Source organism: Pteropus alecto, unplaced genomic scaffold (genome assembly GCF_000325575.1).
Source record: "Pteropus alecto unplaced genomic scaffold, ASM32557v1 scaffold190, whole genome shotgun sequence".
NCBI lineage: Eukaryota > Metazoa > Chordata > Mammalia > Chiroptera > Pteropodidae > Pteropus > Pteropus alecto.
In genome coordinates, this window is record NW_006430462.1 from 1,216,866 (window position 1) to 1,243,850 (window position 26,985).

General features: G+C 44.2%; 1 protein-coding gene across 4 annotated transcripts; it reads right to left on the reverse strand.

Moving 5' to 3' along the window:
• HPS4 (HPS4, biogenesis of lysosomal organelles complex 3 subunit 2) lies at window positions 1-26,979 on the reverse strand. Of its 4 annotated transcripts, none has more exons than XM_015590900.2 (14): window positions 26,892-26,979; window positions 24,872-25,401; window positions 23,154-23,244; window positions 21,479-21,622; window positions 17,520-17,627; window positions 16,976-17,092; window positions 15,278-15,372; window positions 13,798-13,870; window positions 11,768-11,804; window positions 10,900-10,996; window positions 9,346-10,267; window positions 4,295-4,427; window positions 3,676-3,784; window positions 1-1,296 (listed from the first exon to the last, which is right to left on the reverse strand). In XM_015590900.2, exons 2-14 carry the CDS (start codon window positions 24,910-24,912, stop codon window positions 1,125-1,127), a joined length of 2,139 nt encoding a protein of 712 aa, XP_015446386.1. In that variant the 5' UTR covers window positions 24,913-25,401; window positions 26,892-26,979; the 3' UTR covers window positions 1-1,124. The 4 variants fall into 4 exon arrangements, with proteins under 4 accessions (XP_015446386.1, XP_015446390.1, XP_015446382.1 ...); XM_015590904.2 differs by having other exon boundaries at window positions 26,899-26,963; XM_015590896.2 differs by having other exon boundaries at window positions 26,822-26,959.
• Between the last annotated feature and the right edge of the window lie 6 nt (window positions 26,980-26,985).

The window sequence follows — 26,985 nt, forward strand, 5'->3', positions numbered from 1 at the left end:
TCAGTAGCATTTTTGGCTATTTTATTTTAGTCCTTGGAAACTTTTTTCAAGAAAAAGACCATGTCATAAACATATTTGTTCACTGACATTGAATTATTAACATTGTGGTATTCAAATGAAATCTCAGTACTTGCAGCAAAACGTTCAGTTAAGATTTTGGTAAATATTTTCATTCTGTGGTCCGTACCGTATTATTCTGACATGTCTGACTGTAATGTCATAGAACTGGTGTAACTACACCAGCTCAGAAACACACAAAGGAATGTGGTTCCCTTGCACAAAGCTACTGCTGAAAAACACAGTTCTGCCTTTGCCCCAAAACATTTTGGAAATTTCCATTTGGGGACACGCTCAAGAGAAACCAGCTGCGCAGCCCATTTCTAACCAAGGGCACACAGCCTGGCCTGTTACCACCCAATGCTCCAGGGCTTCTGGTGATCACTAAACTCCCAACTCCTTTCCATGTTATCAAGATTTGCTCCCACTGCAGGTATTTCAAAGAATAGGCTCCTGGTGTTGAATCCAGTTCCAGAATCCCAACAAGGTGGTTCCAGCCTCCCTGACTGTTCCCAGCATTAAGTATCCAGCCCACCCGGGAGACCCACGCCAACAACCACCTGAGAGTGGGTGTTCCAGTCTGCTGGGTAACAAGCCCATCTCCTCACTGTGCAGTCACACCTCGTACCTCCTCCTGGACACAGGGCTGCACAAACACTAGACTAGAGATAATTAGGTTCTACAAAAAATGCCACCATGAATTTGTGTGGTACAAGGTAAGGCTAAGATGCGACAGCAGCTGGAGATGTCAGGTGCCTCAGGAAACTAACTGGCCTCGTACCCCTTCGGTAGAAGGAGCCAGAGTGCTGTCCTGCCCCAACGCTGCCAGTGTCACAAGTCTTTATTACACACTCTAGGTCTGTGGACCTGAAGAACTGCCCCCTCACACCCCAATCCGCAAATGGTGTACCAAACACTCAAACACCATTACATTCCTGAAAAAGAGAATATTCCCAGGAAAATAAAATAGAAGGGCTTTTCTCATTTAAAAATGACAGAGCTTCCTTTGCTGGTGTTCGATTTGATAGTCGTCTCCAGGGCTGATGACCTTCCCACTGCAGCCCAGTTCAAAGTAAGTTCACCCCGTGCTTCAGCAGCTTCTGCTTGGCTTTGCCTGGGAGGCTGAAGGCACTGTCCTGGGGACTTGGGAAGCCAGAGCTCCGCGTGGCCGATGTCAGCTGCTGGAAATAGGTTTCCTGGACAGGGTTGCAACAGGCGTACACAGCTGTGGAGGCATTTCTGTGGGAGGAAGAGAGAAGACAACAGTCCGACGCTGCCTGTGCAAATCTCAGACCACAAAGAGACGTCGAGAGGCACTTGAGATTGGCCCTGCATGTCAGATGCTGTGCATGCAGCTGTCACAGCTCCAGGTTCTACTTATTCAACTGAATTTCAGGTTCAGTGCCAATAACCATGTTCCCTTCCCTTTCAACTCACTGGATGCTGGGACTGTTCATTTGGCCACAGCCATAGGGCCTGAAGTTATAACTGAATAAATGAACCGATACACATTTTATTGATATAATAGCAGCCTGGCTGACTCCTCACACAGCCTTATGCAGTAGTGGTGTTATCCCAATTGATGGATGAGGACTCTGAGGCCCAGAGGCGGGTGATGCTGTCAGGCCTCTGACGAGCACTGACAGTGTCCAAGGAAGGGGTCTAGTCCTCTACACATACCAGGGCGTTTAGATCAGTGTAGGGAGTGAGGGGACAGAAGAGGGAGGGATGAGGGTCTGGTTCAAAGAAGGACCCACTTGGGAAGAACCAACTCTGGGGCCAGGTAACCAGATGGCTTCTCGATCCTGCCTGTCTCTAACTATTTCCTCATTAGACCTCAGTGTCCCCAAATCTAGTATAAGAAGGTAGAGTCAAGAACCACTAAGACCCCCCTCACCCAGGTCTCTCCTTCCAGGCAAGGTGGGAGGGGAATTCCATCCTTTTCCACCTTCTCCTTCTGGGGCCTCGAGGAGCAGCAAGGGCCCACCAGTATTAAGTGTTTTATGCCACTCACTATCCAGCAGGACAAGTCATGGACAAGTCATTATAGCCATGGAGAGGGGGTACTGCGGCCTGGTGGCTACAAGCTAATCCCAGCCCTGTTCTGTGCCTGTGGCTAAATTACTTGGCCTTTCTGATCCCCAGCTTTCTCACCTGTAAAGTGGATCTGACAATAGTATAACCCCTCATTGAGATATTTTAAGATATTAAATGAATAGGAATATGTAAAAATACATATAAATTGCATAGCACACAGTGAGTAGTTAAGAAATCATAGCCATTGTTTCTACTACTATTAAAATAAGCTAGACATCCCAGTGCTAAAACACTCTCAGCTCCAAGGAAGGTGAAATACTGCAGGGCCATTTTACTTATTTCCATCAATCACAAAATACACACCCCAACCCCAACACAACCAGTTCTCAAACCGGTGATTATAGATGCAAACCACATCTAGGTTGCTGGCCTGGGGCAGCTCTGACTTAAAGCCAGAGAAGACACTTTTATTGCGGAAAGATATTGAAATATTGGCTAGAGATGACGCTGGGCAGCTGAAACGCCTGGCCCTCCAGTGTGGCAGGCAGCAGGCATCAGAACCTTGTCACCATGCTAGCCCGGGTTCTAGAGTGCATCGATGTGAGTCCAGAGCCCACGCTCCTCCCTCTTGACCACACTGCCCTCCTGAAACCAGAAACATGTGGAAAGAACATGCATTTATAGAGTCAGAGAGATTGGACTCTGCCGCTTAATAATGACCCTGGGGCAAGTCGCTTATCTTATTTGTGCTTCAATTTCCTCATCTGCAAAATGAAGATAAAAAATGCACTTGCCCAAATCATTTCAAGGACTAAACGGGATAATATACACATAGCAGGCACTCCCCTCTGACCCACTAACTTGCCTTATTTTCTGCTACTGGTTTCACAGAGAGGCATGTAGAGAGAAAAAGTAGAATTCATTTGGTTAAATAATGAATGTAAATTATAATAATAATTAGCAGATCTACATCTACTGACATGGAGACAGTCAAGATATGCAATTGAATTAAAAAAAAGTGTATAAAACAATACATCAATATGATTCTTTTTTCTAGAAGACTATTAAAATAATTAAAATAAAAATACTAATAATCTGTTTCATATACAAGAAATGAAAACCCAAAAAAATAAAACCTGGAGTAATATACTCCAAACTATTAACTGTGGGTATCTTTCAGGTGTCGATGGGTCAGGGGAGGAAATGTTTTACTTTATAGATCTGGGAGAAATCTGAATGTTTTTATAATGAGCACTCATGACTTGTCGCTTCAGCATCGTTTATGACAAGGAAACAAAAACCATCCTTCTCCAGTAATGGATGAAAGCTCTGAGTGTGAGGACCTTTGGTTTCCTCGCTGTTGAACCCCACTGTCTAAAGCAGGTCTGAGCCCCAGAATGGGACCCAGAAAATACACGGCACAGGAAAGAATGAGAGTAGATAATGGCAGCCACAGGAGTGAATAATGTCTTCTTTAACTGCAACGTTCCTCACTGACTTATGAATAGGTCTCTTCCCCAGATCCCTGAGAAGCTGGTTCCTGGTACAGGGACTGTGAGGGTGACTCAGAGGAAGGCTTACCTGACGGTCATCTCATACAGTGAGGGCAGCTGGGCAAAGTCAGAATGCATCAGGCTGACAGCCTGGAGGAAGCGGCGATCCTGGTGTGTGGCCACCTGTGGCAGGTTTGCTTCCAGAATAGGACAGAAGTTATGAGTATCAGACTCCTTACCTCACCCCCGCCCCCCAACTCAGCTCTGTCAACTATGACAGAACATGGCTCACAGCCATGAGTGCGGGTGCTGAAGGGGAGACAAAGGCCTGCTCGGGGTGCTGGGCCCTGACAGCTGCCACCACACAGCAGAGTACACACCGTCCCCAGAAATGAGCATCACCGGATTTGCGCATGAGTATCAAAATTTTAAGGCAGACCTTATCACAGATATTTGAACATGTGTGTACTTCTCTCATAACGTTGGAGAAACAGCCAAAAAAATCACAAATGAGCAAGGAAGTGTTTGCCAAGCAAATTTTAGATGCAGTGGGAGCTGGGCTCCAAGTTAGAAAGCAACATCCTAACTAACTGCATGTCAGACAACTCTGGGGAGAACACCAACACTCACGGTGCAGCAGACCCCAGTTCTAACCTCCACTCAGGTGCCCCGGGCCCATCCTTCTGTGCGCAGTGCCGGTTCCTTACCTGTCAGCACGTTCTGAATGCGGTCGTAATGCGTGAAGTTGTACGTTCTGCCGGAGGCGGCAGCCTCGTCTTTGGGCAGCGTCTCTTTCAGGTGGACCTCCAGCCCGTTCAGGGATGCCAGGCTACTGTGGTACTGCAGAGGGGCCGAGAGAGGGGCACAGCTGCAAATTAAACTCAGCAGGCCACAGACTTAGCAAATAATCATCCTAAGCTTATGTGCGTGGCTACTTGACTTAGCAAAAAGGACTAGGACCCTGTTTTTACCTGTTAATAGATAAGTACTAACTTCTGCCCTTATGTTCTAATGCATTTTTAAATTGTAGAAAACTCAGAAAATAGTGGTGAGCAGAAAAATGAACTTAAGAAGGAAAAAAGTAGAGAAATGGCCCACGATCTCACTATCCAGAAATAGCCACTGTTAGCCCCTTGGTACCTCTCCTTCGAGCCATGACTTTCCCGCCCAGGCCACACGTTTTTACGGCACAGCTGGCCAGGTCTCCCATCTTCCCCACCATGCTTCTCAACTGGGCCTGGGCCGAGAAGTTCTCCACTGTGCAGCTAGGATGATACCAGCCATGCACCATGCTCGGAAGGTCTGAGACATGTCAGTCAAATGGTTTTCTGTGCTCTGTGGTTCTGAGGAGGAACCCAGTTGAGAAGACTGTCCAGGAGGTGAGGCCTAAGCAGTGTGTTTTAAAAATCCTCCCAGGGAAGAGTCATATGCAGGTACAGCTAGGAACACTGGACTATACCATTTAATATGATGCTTTCTTATAAAATAAAAATAGGATCAAACCATAAAGACTGATACTAGTTTCGTAACCTAATGATAGAGCATGCATTGCTTTCTTCATCCTTGAACTATTCTCTTACAAGGTCATACTCTAATGGCTCTGCGGTATTCTTTAGCTCCACTCTGGGCTTGACCGAGTACACAGATCACATCCTGATGGACTCAGGCTGCAACGGGGACTCCTGCAGCTCCCCTGGGGCTGCTTCAGCCATAAGAAGGCCACTGTTTCCAGGCAGCAGATGGCTCCCAGACGAAGGACATCCTGTCTCTGCCTAGTCCTAGCCAGATGACCAGGGGCAAGTTACTGAATTTTTTGCACCTCTCTCTCTTTTATTTTTTCATCTGCAAAATGGGGATACTACAGGGCTGCTAAATGGATTAAGTGAAATAGCATACATAAAAATCCTTTCTAAACTCTGAAGTGCTACCCCAAGGGAAGGCATTTTTATAAAGTCAAGAAAAAAGAAGTGATATCTCTTTAATAAGCACATATGACTTTGTGGACTGATAACTTTTTCAATAGCTTTGTAAATAAAATAAGTGCACACAAAACGTACAAAGATGCAAACAGAATGTTTCTGAGGTGAATGTCATGAAGCTTAAGTGTGATTTTTGGTAGTGTACTAGGCTTACGTTACTTTTTCTATCTGAATGTCTTAGAAATGGCATTCAAAAGCAATAGGTCTGACATACAAGGTTTTATTTTATGGACTCATCCTTGTATCCCAATGCCTAGCAGAGTGTCAGGCTCCTAGTAGGTGCTCAAGGAATATCTACTAAACGAACAGATAAACGAGCCGATCCCATGGCAAGCACATTCAACTTCTGAGCTATCTGGTTTAAACTGAGGGGCATGGTCAAATCAAAGACATGCGCAGGATCCCCTGTTCAGGTCGCTGGTACAGCCTCACCAACACAGAGGGTAACAAATGTGCGCGTGCGCGTGCCTCCACAGCGTTCACCATAAAGTCAACCCACAGCTTCACCAGAAGCTTCTGGACCTGGGGAACCTGGTAACAGACGTCCTCCCTATCCTCGGCCGGTGCTCAGAGGAAGGGAAGATGGGAACAGAGAACGAGACATGCCAAAACTCGAGTTTTCTCTGTTGGCACTGAACTCTGCTTCTCGGATCTTCTGCCTAACTTGTACTCAAGATAAAAATCACTTAGACATAAATACAGTCACAAAATATTACAGCAGATAATGTGGACAATATTTTACTGGTAACCAGGTGCTTTCATACATACCAGGGGTCAGTAAACTATGGCCTGTGGGCTAAATCCAGTCCATTGCCTGTTTCTGTATAGCCTGAGAGCTAAGAATGGTTTTGGTATTTTTATATGGTTAGGAAAAAAACTTAAAAGAATAATTTTGTGACATGTGAAAATTATATAAAGTTCCAATTTCCGTGTTCATTAATAATGTATTATTGGAACATAGCCACGCCACTTATTTACGTGTTATCTATGGTTCTGTACTACAACAGCAGAGACAAGTAGTTGCACAAAGTAGAAAATACCTATGTGTTCCTTTACATTAAAAGTTTGCCAACCCCTGGATATGTCACTATGTATTCAATCCTCACCACAGCCTTACGAGACATGGAGCTGGAGCTAATTCCTGGATCCTCCCTCCGGCTTCTAGTCCACAGCAAAGCGAGTGGCTCAAATGTCAAAGTGTGCCATAAGGTGCAGAAGAAACGATGCAGTAACATACATTCACTCGGAAGCACCATTTCATGAGGGAGGGGTTCATTGTCATATTTTATGATAGCACTCGAACTAAACTCAAGCTCATCTACTGTAAAGAGATAGCTCAATGTCCTAGCATACCATAAATAACTGATGTGATCACTGTATTTGAAGGTCAGTGAGACTACCTTGGGTTTTGAGCAGGAAACTGTCAGTGGTTCTATGCTGCCCCCTGGTGTGAGCCTATTCTGTTCCCTCTGAGCCTATTCTAATTCCAATCTCTCCTGGCTGCTCCCTGCTCATCCCCTCTATGACTCCACAACCTAGGCAAACATAAAGACGTAGTAGTTGATCCATGAAAGATAAGATGGTAAAATGACACCAGGGTGCCTTGGCAGTGTGTAACATCAACAAGAAGCCCTTTTAAGCGGGGTATGCTCACTGTCACATCTGAGCTGTAGTTTACCATTCTGCAGGGGCCTTGCTTTCCTAGAGAGCAGCAGAGGCTGGGAAGGAAATCAGGTCTGGGACAAAAAGGCAACAAACGGTCTCTCTCAATTATAAAACAGAAGGCTGATCAAAATTAGCCCCTACTCTCTTTAGAAAAGATGAGTTCTTCCATTAAGCTGCATTCTCTTTCCTGAGACCTACACAAGACCAAACCCTACCCTACATGAAAACCCATAGTGGCCGTTGCCCTCAGCATGGATAGGCTGTGACAGACCATGTGACAGACCATGTGACAGGTCCATATCAAGAGCCACAGAAGGCAGGGCATCTCCCCTTTTCTACACCTTCCTCCCTACCATTCCGAGATCAGATCAGTGGGGATGGAGAGGCTGGAGCAGGAGGATGAGAAACAAGCAAGAATTCTGGACCTAATACACCAAACCCTACCCTACATGAAAACCCATACTCAGCGTGGCCCTGCGGTGACAGACCATGTGACAGACCATGTGACAGGTCCATATCAAGAGCCACAGAAGGCAGGGCATCTCCCCTTTTCTACACCTTCCTCCCTACCATTCCGAGATCAGATCAGTGGGGATGGAGAGGCTGGAGCAGGAGGATGAGAAACAAGCAAGAATTCTGGACCTAATACTTGCTTTAAGTCTTTATCTCAACTAGGCCCAGTTTTCTTGCTGGTAAAACAGGAGTTACAACGCCTACCCCCAGAATTGTTCTAAGGGCTGGCTAAAAAAAGATATAAAGTAGATAGCACATAGTGAATGTACAGAATATATTTTAATTCGCTTTCTTCTCCACTGCAGCCTGAATTATTTTTTCTTTTTCTTTTTGGGAGGAAGGTAAAAGAAAGATATCGTATTTACTTTTTTGCATCCAAAGAGTGGGCCTTCAAAATATCATGTCTACAACTCAGCACTAAGCAGAAGAGACCATGAAAACCAAGGCCTAGGGAGGTAGAAGAGATATGTAAAACTGCAATCCTGGGTCCCTGTGTTGTTATAAGAAAGAAGTGGAGAAGTCACTCAGAGCTCTGGTGAAGGAGGGTAGGGAAACAAACAGGCCACCACTTGGGGACACGTGACACTGGCTTGTGGAAAAGAGAGAAATAAGCAAGGCAGATCTGGAGAGAAGCAATCTCTGGCCTGGGCTCTGAGCAAAGGATACTGCCATCCCTCTTCCTCTATGCTCCAAAGACTAGCTCATTTATGGAGGGTCATAAGCCTTGCATGCTAATGACACAGGCTTAGAATAACTTAGATTTAAGAACAAAAACAAGGCAAGCCCCAGGAAACCATTCGCCCTGCAGCAATTTCAACCTGCTGTTCTTACTGCTACCACTTTTCTGCCAACTACAGCAAGGCTGTTACTATAGCAACCCCATCTCTAGGGTAGGCCCCAGAGAAGGTACCACTGGAAGTGGGGAAGAAGCTGGAATGGGTTAAGAGGAGCCTTCTGGAGCTAGTTAGGATTTCAGATGTCCCAGGCCCTCTAGGAAGGAGCTCCAGATCACCCCGGTACAGTGGAGGGGCTGTGGACGGAAGCAGGATGGTGGCGAGGGGGAAGGCGCTTCCCGGAGAACTCCCAGCCCTGGCTGTGACACTTACAGAGTACAGACTGTAGCCAGCACAGATCCTAGAGCTGTCCAGGCTCAGAAGAGAGGCCATTAGTGGTGGTGACAGCATAATAATCCCGTGCATCTGGTCACTGCCTGCGTGATCACACTGTGTCTGAAAGGGCAGCACTTGTCACCAGGCCCACACTGCTGAAGAGGAACCAGAGGCTCAGAGGAAAAGGCCTGTGCGCACAGTCACATGGCCAAAACCAAGACTCCAACTCATCTTCCCCTTCCCGAGGCCTATGCTCCAAGAAACTGGAAGAAGCACAAAAGCCCAAGACAAGCTCTTCACTGGACTCGCCTCACCTTCACAAAGCCAGGGAGGTAGGTACTAACACCATCCCCACCATATAAACAAGGCCTTTTGCACATGGTCACATGGCAAGGCCCTTGTCCCCTAGGAGAGCACCTTGCCTGCCTGTCCATGTTCCCAAGAGGGAAGAGTGGGCTCCATAGGGACTGGCACAGGTCTGAGCAAACTCACCACCTCCTCGATGGCTGCACTGTCTCCCAGCAGCGGGTCCTCAGCCAGCAGGGACAGCAGCAGCCCTTTGACACTGTGAGTGTAGAGGTTCATGCGCACGAGTCCTCCATAGGATGCTGAGGTCAACGTGGAGTCAGTGCTGTCTGTACAGGGGCCGTCGCCCGGAGAGTCTGCGGAGCCTGAGTGGCATTCTGGGCCAGGGGCTGAGCGGTTCTCATGAACCCCATCCACACACTGGTCCACGCCTTGTTCCCTCACAAGAAGCTTAGTTCCTCTCTGCCTCGAACCTAGGCGAGGCGGTGACAATGGCCCACTTGTCCTACTGGGGAGGAAGTCTTCCCTGGGAATGAGGGCTTGGCTGCTGTCCCCAGGAAGGTCTCCTTGCTGCTCTAGGGCTCCATTCTGGGTGAGCATGTCAGGAGTGGAAGGAGGGAGGCTGCCACTGATGGCTGTGCCCACAGGCGGGGCCTCAGACAACTTGGGCTCCAGGTTGCCAGAGTCGCTGACAGATTCCTTGCAACGAAGACCGTCGCCATCTGGGACACGTGCACTCGGGAAGGCAAAATAACCTGGGGACGTTCCCATTTCCTGAGCTTCCGGAATGTGAATTTCAGACAAGTCCAGTTCCTCTTTCCCCCTGGGCAAACCAAGTTCCTTCACCTGGGAGCAGCTGAGACCAGAATCCTCGTCACTGGCAGTGCTGTGTAGTTTTGCAGGCTGGATGCTCTCTAGATCACAATTAGAAAAGGGTCCATTCTCTCCAGTGCCATCTGGCCAACCTCCGTCAGGGGGCCTGGACTCCGGGGTGGTCGCCCATGTCCAGGCCATGGATTCCTCATGCCTGCTGGTGTCTTCTTCCAGTGCACCCTTTGGAGGGTGTCGGGCCGAGGGCTTCTGGAGTCTGGCTGGAGATGCAGGAGAGCTGGCAAACAAGTGAGAACATGTGAGGAGCGACACACTGAGTGATTGCAAGGCCAGTGCCCCGCCTCAAGGGAGACTAAAGCACTGCTTCCTTAAAAAGCAGGGCTATTAGACAAGTGGGTACATGACACCACAGAGCCCAAGAGGCCATCATGGTCAAACCACAGGAATGAAAATAAGGCCATGCCTGGCTCTCAAGGCTTCACACAGTGATGGCAGGATCACCTGCTGAAAACAGCAGGGCCCACTGGGTAAGAGTCACCCACATTTGGAGGTCTACTGTAAGCCAGACCCTATAATGGGTGCTACGCATACACTAGTTTCAACTTTCACAATGAATCCATGAAGTAGATGTTACTGGGTACAATTTACAGATGAAAAAGTTGAGGCTCAGGTAGGGAATGTACTTGCCCAAGGTCACACAGCTGATAAGCAACGGATGTGGGATTTGAAACCCACCCTCATATCACTATACTGGCTGCCTTTTATCTCTGTGCTGAAATTCCAGAAGCTCCTTCCAGGTCAGAGCACGGAAAAGACAGAGTTAAGGAAGGATGAGATGTTTGTTTGGATAAACTCATGTGAGGGCACCCCTAAAGCATGGTTTAAGATGAAACCCCCGTGTCCCCTTACCTAGTCATCTGCTCCCCTGGGAACTCATGGAGACTGATGGCTTCCTCTTCCGTCACAAAAACAGGCATGATGTGGACATTTGGGGGGAGAGCTACTCCTAGAATCACAAAGCAACAAGGAGAGGGCCCATCCCTGGGCCAGAGAAGACAGAGGGCAGTAACGGTTCTTGGGGTGATGCATAAAACCTACACGCCAGCTCAGAGAGCAGAGCTGTGATGCACTCCTCAGTCCAGAACAAAAACATAAAACTGCCACAATTCCTGTGATCAGCAAGGAAGAACTCATGTGGGCACCTTTACTGTGGAGAAGGCTGACGATTGGTGGGGAAAAATTTAGTGGCACTTTAAAAAAAGACAAAAGCTGGAAAAAAGTACTTCCCACTGACAAAAGGGATGTGCCCCAACTTATGCTTCAAAAGAACACAAAATAGCCCTCTGGGGGATGCCCCTACATCCTGCAAAAGGTGTTTCTGGCAGTTGCCATCTATCGTGCCTCCTCCTAATGAGGACCCTCTGGAACTTGTTTGAGCAGTCTCATTAGAGTGAGTTAAGGAGGCTCTGAAAATGGGGATTTAAAAGGTGTGCCTAGACAATGCAGTATATATTATAGAACTGTACACTTGAAACTTACATAATGTTATTAACCAATGTCACCCCAATAAATTTAATTTAAAAAAAGTGTACCTAAAGTCACGAGCTTTACAATTATGAATTTAATGGGTAACTTTGTAGTTGAAGCTCTACTTTCCTAATCTTATGAGCAGATGAAATAACCACGTGGGGTGACTCCGCCTCCACAGGATTTGTATAGGGACAGGCAGCATAAAAGACTGCATTCTCAAGATGCAACAATGTACCTCACTACTTACCACGTTCCTGCAGGGCATCCCCTCCTGTAGGTATTCTCTGAAAATAAACACATACAGGAGTTGGCACTGGACACCACATTCTCCTCCTGACTTGACCATCAGGACTGCGCTATGCCATCTGCTGCTCATAAAACTTAGCCAGGCCCAGAACGCTTGTCCCCAGCACATGCCCAGAGCAAAGCAAGTGGAAGAGAGGTTCCCCCAAACTGCCTGCTCACCACCAAGGCTGGAGGAAGGTGCGAAGCTGGGCCCATACAGGCTATAGGGCAGCAGCTCCACCCAACGCACATCAGGCTTTCCATTCTGATGTCTCAGTTTCTCTCCTCTGGGAATAAAAGTGAGGATTCATGTTCTCATTTATACTTTCAGAGAACCTGTCTCCTAGAATAGCCCTAACGCAGAACTCGCACGAATTCCGTTATAACAGTGTGAAGGTCCTGCGACCCTCATGATAATGGATTTGATCTAAACAAAATACTATGCCAGATCTCTCGTTTATTTTGGTTCACAATCAAGGTGAGAAACCTGACAATTTTCTCAAAAGAGCTTTCCAGCCTTCTCAACCCAAAGATTCCAAAAGGGCCCACCACAATAAAACAAAAACAAAAACTGCTCTTCTAGCCAAAATGACTTTCCTATGAAGTGACTTTCACTCCTATGAAGTGATATGGCCTGTTTTCTTTATGTAAGCTTAGACAAAATGTTTTTTTAAAAAAAAACACATATAATTCCCTTATCCACAAGTTAATACTATTATTATTGGGCATATTTTCCTTTAAGTCTATGCATTTTTAAAAATACTTTAAGACCATATTATATAAAATCCTATTTTTCTGCTTAAAGAATAACATACACATCCTGTCACTAAAATATCTTTGGCCATTTTAAACGGCTGACTAAAATTTTATGAAGTTTAAAGTGGTGGAGGTAAATCAATCATGTCTCTACTTTAGACTAGCAACAGGTAAAACTTTTTCTGTAGAGGGTGAGACAGGAAATTTTCGGCTTTGTGGGCCATACGCTCCCTGTCGCAACTACTCAACTTGCAGTCGTAACTCAAAAGCTGTCCAATAAAACTCGGTAGGCAACTGGCCCACAGGCCATACTCTGCCAACTCCCACCTCAGACACTGAAGTTATATCTGACTTTTCACTTTCATAAATCCTGTTGCGATAAAGTTTTGAGTATAAACTTTTTTCAGCTGGTAGATGATTTTCTGAGGATCAAATCCTAGAAGCTGAATTATTAGGAAAAAAGGAAATGGCATCCTTAACCCACTCATCAAATAGTTTACCAGAAAGGCTGTTCCAATGACACCTCTGCCAACAGTGGGGAAGGAGCTAGACGAGAGCCCTGCCATCGTTATTTGTTGTTGTTGTTGTTTTCAAATTTTTATAAGATGTTATTTGAGATAAACTGAGGACATGTGCTGGGGAGCAAGATCTTAAATGTTCTCTGCATCATCATTTTAAATGTCTGATTTTACAAGTGCAAAGAGCTAGCCTTACGATACATTTAAACCTATAGCTTCGGACGCTAAGAGTAAATAAGTAAAACAAAAGAAAAAAGGACAGAGAGGAGGTATGCCAGATGCTAGCAGTGACTATCTCTGCAATTTTGGAAAATTTTATTCCAATGAATGTGTATCTTTTTTTCATTAAAAAAATTAAATAACTGTAAGATGGAAGAAGTTTTAAGAGTTTCTGATTTCTTAAGTTATCCTTTAGAGTCTAACTCTAAAATCTAACATCTCTCTGACATAAAGCCCTTGAGAGAAGTTGAATTCAGTTCCACTTGGATTGAAGAAAAACTACTGTCCAAATCTATCATGAGGAAAGAAACACTTTCTTTCAGCCTTGATGATGACTTCACCCTTGAGGAAAATCACACTGACTGACCCAGGAGCCTAACAAGATTAAGAGAAACAACCACCCCCAAAGCCAGCCCCATCTATCTAGCATGGGCTCAGCCGCGCCAGCTGCCACCTGGGTGCAGAAGCATCCCAGCCAGGTGGGTGGACTTTACAATACCTGGTCCCGAGGTGCAGCTCGATGAAGCAGGACCTTGGCTGTAAGGGAGGGTGGAAGCTGGGTGCTAACAATCCTAGAAGGTCAGACACAGGAACAAGGACACCGTGAGAAGAAATACACTGCAGGACTCTGAACTGAAAAGATTCCTGACTCTCCATATTGGCCAGGATCATGTGGACACAGCTGGTAAAGTCCCAACTGGTACAGCCCTTATGGAGGGCACTCTAACAATTTCCATCAAAATTTTAAATGTCCAAACCCTTTGACCTGGCTAGCACCAAGAAGTATGCATGAGAAAATGTTCATCACAGGGAAAAATGGTAAAATCGTTAAAAAAATGGGTAAACAATTTAAATTTCCACCAAAAAGAGAGTAGTTAAATCAATCATGGCAAGGTATACATACCACCATGAAATGTGCAGCTACTATGAGGTGAACCAATATGGACTGAGAAAGAAATCTCAGTTCTACACATTAAGTTAAGAAACCATGTGATCCCATTTACACAGATAGCAAAAATAAACAAAATCAAAAATACATATTATAGGTGTGTGAAAACGCACAGCAAGAACAAAGGGCGCACTCCAAACGCTAACTGTGGGGATGCGCTGAGAGTGAGGGAGAACAAAGGGGAACTTCTCAATTGTACTCTGTGTGTTTCTCTCTGGGTTCATTTTTTATAACGAGAATGTGTTCATGCATTAGGTGTATAATTTAAAAACAAATAAGAAATACAAAATATGAAAAAGAACAAAATTCCATCTTTAATGACCCTGTCACCACTGAGCCTGGAGGTACCACAAGCTGATTCAGAACAATCATAATGAAAACAGGGGAAAGGAGCGAGGGGTCTAATATGTTGAAAGCCATTGTGAAAGGGGGACTATGCTCGGTCCTTCTCTGTCATCCCACTTCATTCTCCACAAAGTATTTCAATTTTCAGTAGAGAAAACAGGTATCAAGCAACTTGTCCAAGGTCACATAGCTAGCAAAGAGAGAAGCCAGGCCTGGGAACCCAGCCTGTCAGGCCTCCAACCCCTATAAGAACCTGGAGAGCTTTTCCAGTTGCACATTCATCTGGTTGTCAGAAATCTCTGGGCACACAGCATGGGCCTTGCCTGCCCCTGGGCTGAGAACAAACCCTCTACAAGGAGAATGGCCTTGGAAGATGCGTGGAGTGGCTCTGAGGCACTCGGGCTCATGAAGAGGCCGGCCCTCCAACTACGTGAGGAGGTGTCGAGAGATCTCAGAGGCCAACCAAGAGATAGACACAGCCAAGAGGCCAGCAGGAGCCTGAGTGGAAGCGGTAAGGCTGCTCTGCCTTAAATCAAATCTAAACTACCTGATATTTGCCAAGCCAGCCCACTTGAAACTGGCCCGAGATCGAGCTCCTGCCTGTGATCTGGAGGTGGCCACGACTGGGATGATCACGTCGGCAGCAGGGAAATAGGGTGGGAGAGAGAGGTCTGGTGTTACTCACAGTCCTTTATAGAGGATGCAGCCAGCTAGAATGTGAGGGGAGCGCTGGCAGGTCTGTAAGATGAGGGCTGCCTTCAGCAAGAGGAGGGGCTCCACCTGTGCAGGGTAAGAAGCATGCCCACAAATTAACAAGCTTGCAATCAGCAAGAAAGGGGCCTTGTAGAACGGACCCAAAGCCCAGAAAAAGGAGACTGTCACACGGTAAAATCTGTGTCCTCTCTATACCCGGAACTGCTGACACCATGAAATGCCAAATTCTTGGAACCAGGAGGCCTCCTCAAAAGCTGAAAAGTACAGTGACTAGGGCATATGGCTTTTTACAGGGGACAAAGCAGACTGACTAAGAAACTCTGACTATCAATGCTGAGACCAGGAGGCAGCAGGAAAGGAGAACCGAAAGTCTCAAATGCGGGGCATGGTGCCAGATGAAGCCCACTTCCCACCCCCACCGCCATCCTCTACCCTTCCTCTGAAGCACAAGCACCACTGCGACACAGGTGGCTTGATGTCTGGCTTGATGTTTCCAGTAATTCTATTCTATAACATAAAGTGAAAACATCACGAACTTTTTCACTTGGGGAAATATGCCTCAGTTCCACATTCCTTGTAAGGAGTCAGTTGCCTAAAGTACCTAAAATTACCAGAAAAGGATCTGAACCTGGTCAAGAATGGCCAGAAATAGCTAAAAGTCTCTTTCTATTTCCTGCTTGGCAGCTAGAACCTGCGAGTACCCGTTAGCTGTTAGAACTGAGAGTTAGCAGAGCCAAGCTCTGCAGCTGCTGCCACGTGAAGAAGCTGAGTTTATTCTCTCATGGCCTCAAGACAGAGCCCAATCCTAAGCAGCCATTCTGTAAAGTTAGAAGAGAGGGTCAACTTCCAGAAGCCCAAACAAGAGCAGGGAAAACCCATCCCCATTTCTAGCAGTCACAGTGTCACATCCCTGTTAAATGGACACCGCTTGTGACAGCCCTAAGACACAGCCCACACATAACGGAAGGCTGGTATCACGAACAGGTCTCATCTCCTCACTCAGGTGGTCGTTTCTTCAGGGAGCATGGCCTTGCACCTCCCTTTGCACATCTGAGGATGTGATGTTCAACAAGATCAAGGACACAGAGCTACTGGTAGCACACATGGTCAGGTCAGCCACACAGGCAGCCTACATTTCACTGAGTGCCAAAGGCAAATGGAATGGCTCAAAGAGACAAAACACTTCCCAACCACCCTCTCCCAGATATGGCGACCCTGTTTTTAAAATGTTAGCACTAGGCATTTTTGACGTTGAGTATAATTAAATCATGTAATATTAATATTGAGAGAAAAGGGGACCTTCAGATCATTGAGTTCAACACTTTGGGGGAATTAGTGGAATAATAATACCCTTACTGAATATTTACTTTGTGTCATTTAGGTATGATCTCATTTCACCATCAATACAGTTCTGGGAGGCAGGTGTTATGATACTGTTTTATGGATAAGGAGAGTGAGGTTCTGAGAAGGGACATGACTTGTCCAAGCTCAGACAGCTAGTGAGGAGCATCATGAAATCTAAGTGCAGATGTTAACAATCACTCTGACTACAAAATGACACACTCTAGTCACCTGTCTCGATACATAGTTCATTTAAAGGGGGAAATAAAAGAGTGTCCAGAAGCTCTACTCCTATACATGGAAAGAATAAAGGGGATGAGAATGTTACTTTAGTTCGGTCCAAGTTCCAGAGGGAAGTGAATATCTTATGCAGATCACTGGTGTTTTTCAGAATTTGTTCAATGAAGGTGTCCCATTCGGCGCTCAGGTCTTCCTGAGAGCAGTTCTAAAACAGAAACAGCCTGAGATCAGTATCTAAGATTCTAAGAGACACACTCTTTGGTAAGGATCCCAACTACCATAAAAATTATTCTTGACACAGTAAACTGGCCAGAGAGAGGACCTGTTTTGCATTCCTACACACATGAGATCTCACCTCCTACCCCTACCTACCACAGACACAGTGCACCTGTGGGGAAAAGATGGCAACCATCCCAGGGAGAGGAGATGGAAATAAAGACTTGGAATGAATGTGACTGACACCACTGAGAAACAAAGGCAACCAAGAGGGGCTCCAGGAGTCCTTGACTTTGTTGCTGGACATAGTGTGTTTATGTAAGGTATAATAGACCCCAGATTTAAGTGTTGTGTTTTGGCAATATCGGTTTTGCTCAAGAGGCCCCACATAAGACTCCTTAACACTATCCTCATACCTTGTAAGCCAGAGAAACAGGTCCATTGTAAAAATTAAAGAATCCAATCAGCTGACCTAGAAACTGCTGGCAGCTGACATCAGGGAGCTCCAGAGAACAGCCCAGCACCTGTAAAAAAGGAAATCAGCAACAAAGGCATTTTCCTGTACTCTGAGTCCAGGGCCAGAATCCTGGCCATCCAGGCCTCACTACAGCCAGACTTCATGACTCACTGAAATGGATCTGCGGCCTGGCCCCACACCCTCCACCCCAGCCAAGCTGGCCTCCACAGACAGCATTATACTTCTGTTGCCCAACCTGAAATACTCTCCTCCCTATTTACTTGCCCATCCCCTTTGGTGCCCACCACAGATTCTAGCACTTCCATGGTGCCAGTTCTGATTACTCTAGCCCATGCTGACCTCTTTTTGGGCCCCTTGTAGTGTTAGAACTGTATTTGAACATTGGATGTTTAACAGGGGTTTCACTGCAAACACTGGGCTCAAATTATTTCATGAATAGCCATCAAAGGATGAAGTACTTTGAGAACAGAAACTGATTGAACCGTCACACAGTTCTAGAAGTCCAAAATGCTGAGTGCAGTGTTTACTTCTATGGAAGATAAATACTTGTTCAGTTAGAAAGTAATTTAGCTATATGTTTCAAGAGCCTGAACAAAGTTCATGTTCTTTGACTCAGTAATTCTACCTCAAGGACTTTTTCGTAACCCTTTTCCCATTTGCCCCAAGATAACTCGCAGATTACAGTCCTAACCTTATGCTGAGTGCAGTGTTTACTTCTATGGAAGATAAATACTTGTTCAGTTAGAAAGTAATTTAGCTATATGTTTCAAGAGCCTGAACAAAGTTCATGTTCTTTGACTCAGTAATTCTACCTCAAGGACTTTTTTCTAACCCGTTTCTCATTTGCCCCAAGATAACTTGCAGATTACAGTTCTAACCTTACCCTCAAAGTTTGCCATGAAATATCTCTTTTATTATTATGTTCGCATCACTCTACTATAGCAATAGTCTTTGAAAACCAATGACATCATTTTATCTAAAGCATTCTGTTTTTAGTAGTTTGATCACTGAAAACGTCAAATCCTAGAAAATGTACCATTTCTATGTAAGCTGTACTTTTTTTTTCTAAACAGGAAAAGGGCTAATGGAATCATCAGAAACTTAAACAACCTGAAAGAAAATAAATTGCAAAATTCCTTTTGAATGTAAGCTCCACTGGGACAAGGACCTTTGTTTTCTTCACTGACATAACCTAAGAGTTTACAAGTCTGGCACAGAGTGAGTGCTTACTTCTTCCCCAACTGACCTAGACTGAATGCAATTCTAATCATAATCCCATCAGCTTTTCTTTAGAAACTTGACCAACTGATTCTATAGAGGAAATACAAAGAATCCAAAATGTCCAAACCTATCTTGGAAAAAATAATGTTGGAGGACTTATATGACCTGACTTCAAGGTGGTATAGTACTCCTACAGGCTCTTCAAATAGATCGATGGAAAAGAACAGACAGCCCAGAAATAGACCCATACTTAAATGTCACCTGACCTTCAATGAAAGAGCCAAAGGAAAGAATCCAATAGGGAAAGGAAAGTTTTGCAACAACGGTGCAGGAACTAGTGGATATCCACATGGAAAAAAAGGACTCGACCTCTACTTTACATCACACACAAATATCAACCCAAGATGGATTAAAGACCTAAATTTAAAAGCTTACACTATAAAACTTATAAAAAAATTGGAGAACATCTTCTCCAATGAGGTAGGCAATGGTTTTAGACAGGATACAGAAAGCAATAACCATAAAACTGATAAATTAGACTTCATTAAAAGTAAAAAATGTCTGTTCATCAAAAGATATCATTAAGAAAATTAATAGGCATACTACAAATTGGGAGAAAATATCTTTAAAATATATATCTGACAAAGAACTGGTATTGAGGATACATAAAGAACTCTTACAACTCGATAAAAAAGAAAAACTCAATTTAAAAAATGGGCAAAAGCTTTGTAAAGACACTTCTTGAAGGAAGATATACGAGTGGCCATTAAGCACATGAAAAAGCCTTAATATCATTAAGTCATCAGGGAAATGCAAATTAAAACCACAATGAGATACTACACATCCAGCAGAATGACTAAAATTACACAGACTGACACCATCAATGCTGATGAGGACATGGAATTCTCATATATTGTTGGTGGGAATGTAAAATGGTACAATCACTTTGGGAAAAGGGATGGCAGTTTCTTATAAAATCAACATACACCTACCCCATGACCCAGTAATTCTACACCTAGATATACACCCATGAGAAATAAAAACTTATGTCCACAAAAAGACTTGTATAGGAATGTTCTTAATTGCCTCAAACTAGACATAGTTCATGTATCCAGAAAAAGAAGACTGGAAAGGAGACTGTGACATATTCAGACAATGAAATACTATTCAACAATAAAAAAGAATGCACTAACATGGTTGGTTCTCAGAAACACTAAGCGGCATGACAGGACCTGTAAAGAGGAATGCTACACGTATTATTTCACTCATATGATGCTCTAGAACAAGCAGAACTAATCTATGGCAGGAAAAATTCACATCAATGGTTGTGTGGGATGGAGGGGAGTGGATTATAATTAACTGAGGAAGGACGCAGAGAACTTTTGAGAGTGATGCTAATATTCTGTATCTTGATAAGAATTTATGTTATAAGGCGCATCATTTGTCCAAATGCATCAAATGGTATACTCAGGATTTGTGTGTTTCATCATATGTAAATCTTGCGTCAAAAGGAAAAAAGAACCACAAATAAATACTGAGCTTTATTTAACGTTATGCATGATGAAGTATTTGGGGCTGGGGGTTGGGGAGGAGTATACTAATGTGTGCAACTCTGAAAAGCATTAACATAAAAACTGAATTGATAGGAAGATAAAGGGATGAACAGATATGTAATAAAGCGACTACAATGAAATGTGCATTGCAGAATCTAGGAGGTACAGCTGACCCTTGAACAACATGTAGGCTGGAGCACAGATCACCTCATATAGTCAAAAATCCACATGTAACTTTTTGCTCCCAAAAAACTTAATCTCTAATAGCCTACTATTGACAAGGAGCCTTACCGATTAACATAAACAGTCGATTAACACATACTTTGTATGTTATATGTAATAAATACTGTATTCTTACAATAAAGTAAGATAGAGAAAACGTTATTAAGGAAATTATAAGAAAAAATACATTTATAATATTTATTGAAAAAAATCCACATACAGGTAGACCCACACAGTTCAAACCTGTGTTGTTCAAGAGCCTACTGTATGAATATTCACTGTAAAACTCTTTCAACTGTTTGTTATGTTAGGAAATTTTTGTAATAAAATACTGGAAATAATACCTGCAAAGCTGAATATACTTCCTCACACTTAAACATCCGTTCACCTCAGGAACCGTTTAAAATAAGTGTAGGCATAGGAAAATAGCACTTTACAGGACAGGACACTACAGGCTGTAAAGAAATGGTTTTTATTTTTTCTTTTTAATGGTTTTTTTAAAACCTAATATATATGCATCCATGTCTTAAGTGTTTCTGGGTCACTTACCCAGTAAGTGTGGAGAGTATAAGGAAGTATGCAGTATACAGAAGAAAACAGAGTAAAGAGAATTTCCAAAGACTGGCTTAAGTCTTTCAAAGGAGAGGAGAAATCAGCCAGGTGCAATGCAGGATATGTCAGAAATGTTTTGGAGAGCATCAGGTATGATGGGCACCTGCGGAGAGTGACACAGGAATCATGAACAATATTGGACACAGCACATGGGGAGAAAGGAAGAGTTCCTGGCTTGAGAGCTATGGAGAGCATTATTTTCTAAACCGTATCACAATTCTTATCACAAAGATAAATGACTCATGGTAAAGGTGACCCTGTCAGCACTAGTTTTGCCTGTTCAACTTACCCAAAGGTAATCTCCATCAACCGTTATGGCGAACTTAAGTTTCCGTAGACGAATGAGAGTGGGAGGAGAGCCAGAGATGTCAGAAATACAGTGGACGGCTCCAGCAATCTGTCCACAAAGCAACTCCTGTTGATCAAGCAGGGTCTATGGGAAAGGAGCAAATTCCAGACAGAAAGTTGAAATTGTTGAACTCTTGTGTCATTCCTTAGAGCAGGGGTTGGCATACTATATAGCTTGCAGGCCAGATCTATTGGATCATCTGTTTTTATATGGGCCATGAGCTAAGGATGGTTTTTATGTTTCTTAAGGGCTGTCAAAACAACAGCAAAGAATATGTGACAGAGACCTTATATGGCTTGCAAAGCCTAAATATTCACTCTGGCTCTTTTTAGACAGTTTGCCAACACCTGTCCAGATGAATAAACCATCATAGAATACTCACAATGAACACATAAGATGACTGCACAGAACTACATTTTTGTTCCCAGGATTATATCCTATAATATAATTTAACCCATGTGCATGGGCAGAAGCATGAGCCTTTCATCCCTATTCAAATCCCCTGCAGAGTGACCAAAGCAGCCTAGATTAATCCCAATTATCCAAGTCAGAGAGTAATCACATGAGTGAATATACAGACCTCCTAATCAGTCTTAGCATCAACTCAGCTGTGGGGCAGCCAGACATTATGTGAGGAACAGAAAATATATAAAGAATTCTGGCCTAAAGGAACCAAATTTGAACCTACTGAAGGGAGTCTAGATCTTACTACTACTTTAAAGGAAATAGAGCAGATAAAAGACACTAAATGACACCACCGTGAGAAGGTTATCAGCCAAATACAGAGCATGGGACATTCTTACATTCTACTACACAAATGACCTGGTTTCTTTAGTAATTCAATGGCAAAGGGGGAAAAAGATGAGTGGGTGAGGAGTGTCATACAGTAAAAGGGACTTCGAACGCAAAATAACCAAATGGAATATGTGGAACTTGTTTGGATCCTGATTAGGAAAAAGAAAGAGAGAGAAAGGGAGTCAGAAGGAAAGAAGGAAGGAAGGAAGGTAAGTCTAAGTAACATCTAAGATAATAAGGCAAAATTTGAGTACAGACACTATCAGATGATATTAAGGAATTATTGTTACTAATTATTGTAATTGTTAGGTATGATGTTAAAAAATGTCCTTTTCATTTAGAGATGTTACTTGATACTTGTGAGATGACACCATGTCTAGGATTTGTTTCAATGTACTCCAGAAAAAAAAAAGGAGGGGGAGAGGTTAGGATAGGTCATATAAAATTGGCAGTGTTGATAATTGTTGAAGCTGGCGACAGCCATATGAGGGTTCATAATACTCTCCTATTTTTTGTATGTATTTGAATAAAAGTTTTATTTTTTTAAAACAAGCCGATCAAAAATTGGGAGGAATGAGGGCAGACAGAAAATTATGACGGTAACAGAGAGCTAGAGAAGGCAGAAGTACCCAGCTGCCTGGGAGTTTGAAGGCCAGAACAACAAAAAATAGTACAACTAAGAATAAGAGAGCAGAAATGTCAATTTCCTAGATTATTTAAAACAAAACAAAACTGCCCTAATGTAAACCTCATACTTTTGAAAAGTCATTGCTTTGAGGCAGTGGGATCCCCACAGAACAATAATATATATGTGGCTTACCTGGGAAGGATAAAAATAACAAATGCCAGCTCTTGTTGGATCTCCTTCTTCCTTTACCTTTGAACCATCATAAAGAAAAAAATAATTCCACCTGGCAAGAGAACAGAACGGAGCCATGTTTCCTTTCTTCCAGTGATCAGGGCATTTGAAAACACAGCTTCCTATTTCCCAGCCCAAGAAGAGCTCATTACTCAGTGTTTGAAAAGCCTTCTGAACCCAGTGGCTACAAATAGATAAAAACCATTTCATAAACGCAGTGGAGTCAAACTAAAAATATGCCTCTATCCAGCTGTCAAACCATCTGTGTGAAAGACAGACAAATAGCTAAGGAAAGACTGATAGCCCACAATGATGCCTCTAATTTAAGACACTGAACCTTAACTATATAACCACATGGTCTGGTAAACTCTTTTAAGGCTCTGATAACAAAATAAGTTAGGGATGTCTCAGATGCACTCCTCACAACTGCTGGGCACGATGATCTCCTGAAGTATCCTTTCTACTAGGAATTTACAGATTCATTTAACAAACACACTGCAGGGCCTACAGTGTGTGCTGCCTCTGCTGGCCCTGGGGCCATGGCGATAAAGTACATGTTTCAATACAGGATAGTGAGTCTACAATGGGAAAAACAGGGGCCTTTGAGAGATCAGAGAAGCACAAACCCCTCTCTGCCTGTCAAAACTTTACGAGAATAACTCAAACACGATCCCTCTGATCTCCAGAGGAATCTCTTCTCAATTTCCACAACCCTATGTTCTTCCCTAAAGTCTTATTGTCTACTCTGCAGTATAATTATATCTTTAAGATCATAAAGCAAACTCCACAAAGGCTGGACTTGAGTTTTACTTCTAAACCTAGAATCTAAGGAGGAGCCGTGACCACTCTGTCACCTGTGCTCTTCTCCCCTGGACTCCCACCACCCTCTCTGGTTCCCACCTTATCTTCCCGATGACAAGCACTAACTCTTTTCTTGTTCAGTCTGCTTTCCTCAGATGTGCAACTGGCTGCAGGGCAAGTCCAGATCAAAAAGCCTCAAAAATGTTTTAAACTCAATTCAGAAACCCCACTGACGGGCCCCATTCTACCCTTTCCTTATGTTCTCTGGTTGAAAGCACCCCCACTCTTCCAAGAACACACAAGAAAAAAAGCAGACATTTTGAAATGCTCCATCTTTTTGACTTCCACACATATGTATCAGTCACTAAACCCTGCTCTTTCTACTTAAACCATGCCTTTAATGCTCATCTCCTTGATTAATGTTTGCTGAAACAAATTATGAGAGAAGCTTAACCCATTTGGGGTTGAAGGCAATGGAGTTGCAGGCAGATGTTGTGTAACACCCATCAAGAGATAACCTGAAGACTGGCCAAACATCTTCTCATGGTGTAATTCTGCAGTGCAATCATTTCTGGTCTTTCAAAATTAAAGACTCCAACGCCCACAACATTATCAGATATGCATGATCCAACCATGGTTATCTTCTCTACAATCTACCAGCAAGGCTGGACTCATTTGAACACTGCAAGAGGCTTGCGAGGCTACAACACAGCTCTGATGAGAAATGGCTCACACGCTTGATTCAGTAACTCTGAGGAAAATGACACTTTTTCTTCCTTAATAAAATCAAGACAGTCTCGCTGGAGATTTTCAGTTAACCCAAAACATCCATCCAGGAGCCTGGCAGAAACTAAACCACGTCAGGCCTTGCTACTCACCAGGAGGCTGACTTCGTTTCTCTTGAGCTGGAGGTGGCCATTTACTTTCTGGTCACCCTCATTCTCTTTATTTGGGTTTTCTTTTCCAGTTATGGGTTCTTTCTCCCCAGCAGTGACCGTTTCTCTGTGTTCCTGATCCAATAAACCCGGATGTGGGAGGTTTAAGTATTTTCAGTCACAACTGTCACTTGCTTAGTTTTTATTCAGCATGAAAGTTCTACTTCCCTCCTTGCAGGTTCTTCAGTTCCATGAATACCTCTACACCTCTTAGAACTCTGGGAGCGAATATAATAAAACAAGAGAATTCTAACAGAAAAGTCAGATCCACTAATTTGGTTCTGTGAGCATCAGCTCTCTGGATCTCTACAGAATAACCTCTTCAAAAAACTCCTTGCCAGGAAAGCCCAAAAAGGGAGGTGCATGCTGAAGGTGGAGTTCTGGGGTGATTTCTAGCTTGTCTGGTTCAAAACCATTCTGGAGGTTCTTTTAAAAGTTTTGAAGCTTCCTGTTCAGATATCAGTGCCTTGGCCCTAAAATAAACACAAGGAATAGATTATTTCAGAAACCCACAAGAGAGCATGTGACCCAGCAGGGTTAAGCAAATGGTATACTTCAAAAGAGCTTTCTAGAAAGTCAAGAATTGTTTCAAAATAAAAGAGAGGGTAACAGGACTTCAGAGCAAATCCCTTAGATTCTTCAACAATGACGCCCCACAGAAAATTAAAATTAAATAAGTAGGGTGAAGCTCCGAGTGCGAGGACAGCTATACAAATAAGATAACTGCTGTAGTAATAATGATACTTAAATTGAGGAACTGTCACCTTGGCAGCCCTGAAGTAGACTGAAGAACTCTGGAGATGGGCAAATTTCCAAAAGACAAAGAATTTAACAAGTGGTTTTCAAACTCCCACAAGAGGAACAACAGCTCAGACTATTACGGAATTTCAAATTCCGAAGGCGACCCTGGCATCATTTACTCCACTCCTTATCTCTTAAAAATCATCTTCAAAAGTTACTTGAGTTTTCTGGCTTACTCTCTCCAGAAACAGATAGTTCATAGTGTTAAATTTCTCCTTCCACCAAGCTAAAACTGTCCTCCCAGTAACCGTCACGGACTGCATAATAATACTCTGCAGGAAAACAAAACAAGGTCTAATCTTTCCAAAAGACAATCTTTTGGTCCCTTCAAAACTGTAGGCCTACTGTCACTTTCTCCAAGATTAACGTCCCCGGCAACATTTCAAATGCTTGCTCACCATCTGTCATCCTCCTGAGAAAACAACAGAGTTGTTTAAAGCTTATTTGGTAGAGAGAAGCCGTCAGAGAGGAACCCACTGAATCTCTGATGGCCTGTACAAACTCTATCTGTTCTCAGCTCTAGATACCTTGAGGTGGGCCTCCATAGGGTCACACTCATGGTATTCTTTGAAGCACATCTGGATGCCTGTGGAGAGGCTCTAAGCTCTTGAAACAAAGGACAGCAGCCTGAGAACGCCTATCCCTTGTTTCCAGAGGACTGGGCCCTGCACTGCCCAGGTCCAGTCTCTTACCTCTGAAAGGTCCTGAAGAGGCTGGTAATGGCCCTGGGGTAGGGCAGCTATTGGGATGTCACCAGAGAAGGCTCTGGCAGCCTGTGAAGTGGCAGTAACGACCCTAGGGAGTCAAGATTGGTCGGCAATGGCCCGGGCGGGGGCGGGAGGTGTAGAACGTGGCCTCAGTGCATCAGCGAGACAGGAAAAAGGGCGCTAACGACTGCGAAGGACCAAAAAGCGATTGGTAACCGTCTAGGGTACTGGGAAGTGTCTGGCTTCAGCTCCAAGGACTGGGAATTGGTGGAGAATTGGTGAGCAAAGGCGCTGGGGTCAATCTGGGTCCGGTCACGGCGCGGAAAAGCCGCGATGAGGCGCTCTCGGTCGCTGTCCAGCCCCTCGGTGTCCCCGGACCGCCCACCTGCCAGAGTAGCCAGGTAGCCCGGGGATCAGGCTTCCAGATCCGGAGTGTGGGCGGCAGCGAGTCCCACCTGGTACCTGCGCGCGCCTCTAAGAGACCCCTGTATCACCGGCCGCCCGCGCCTCCGGCCTCCTAGTTTCCGTAGAGCTGGCGCGCGGCGATGA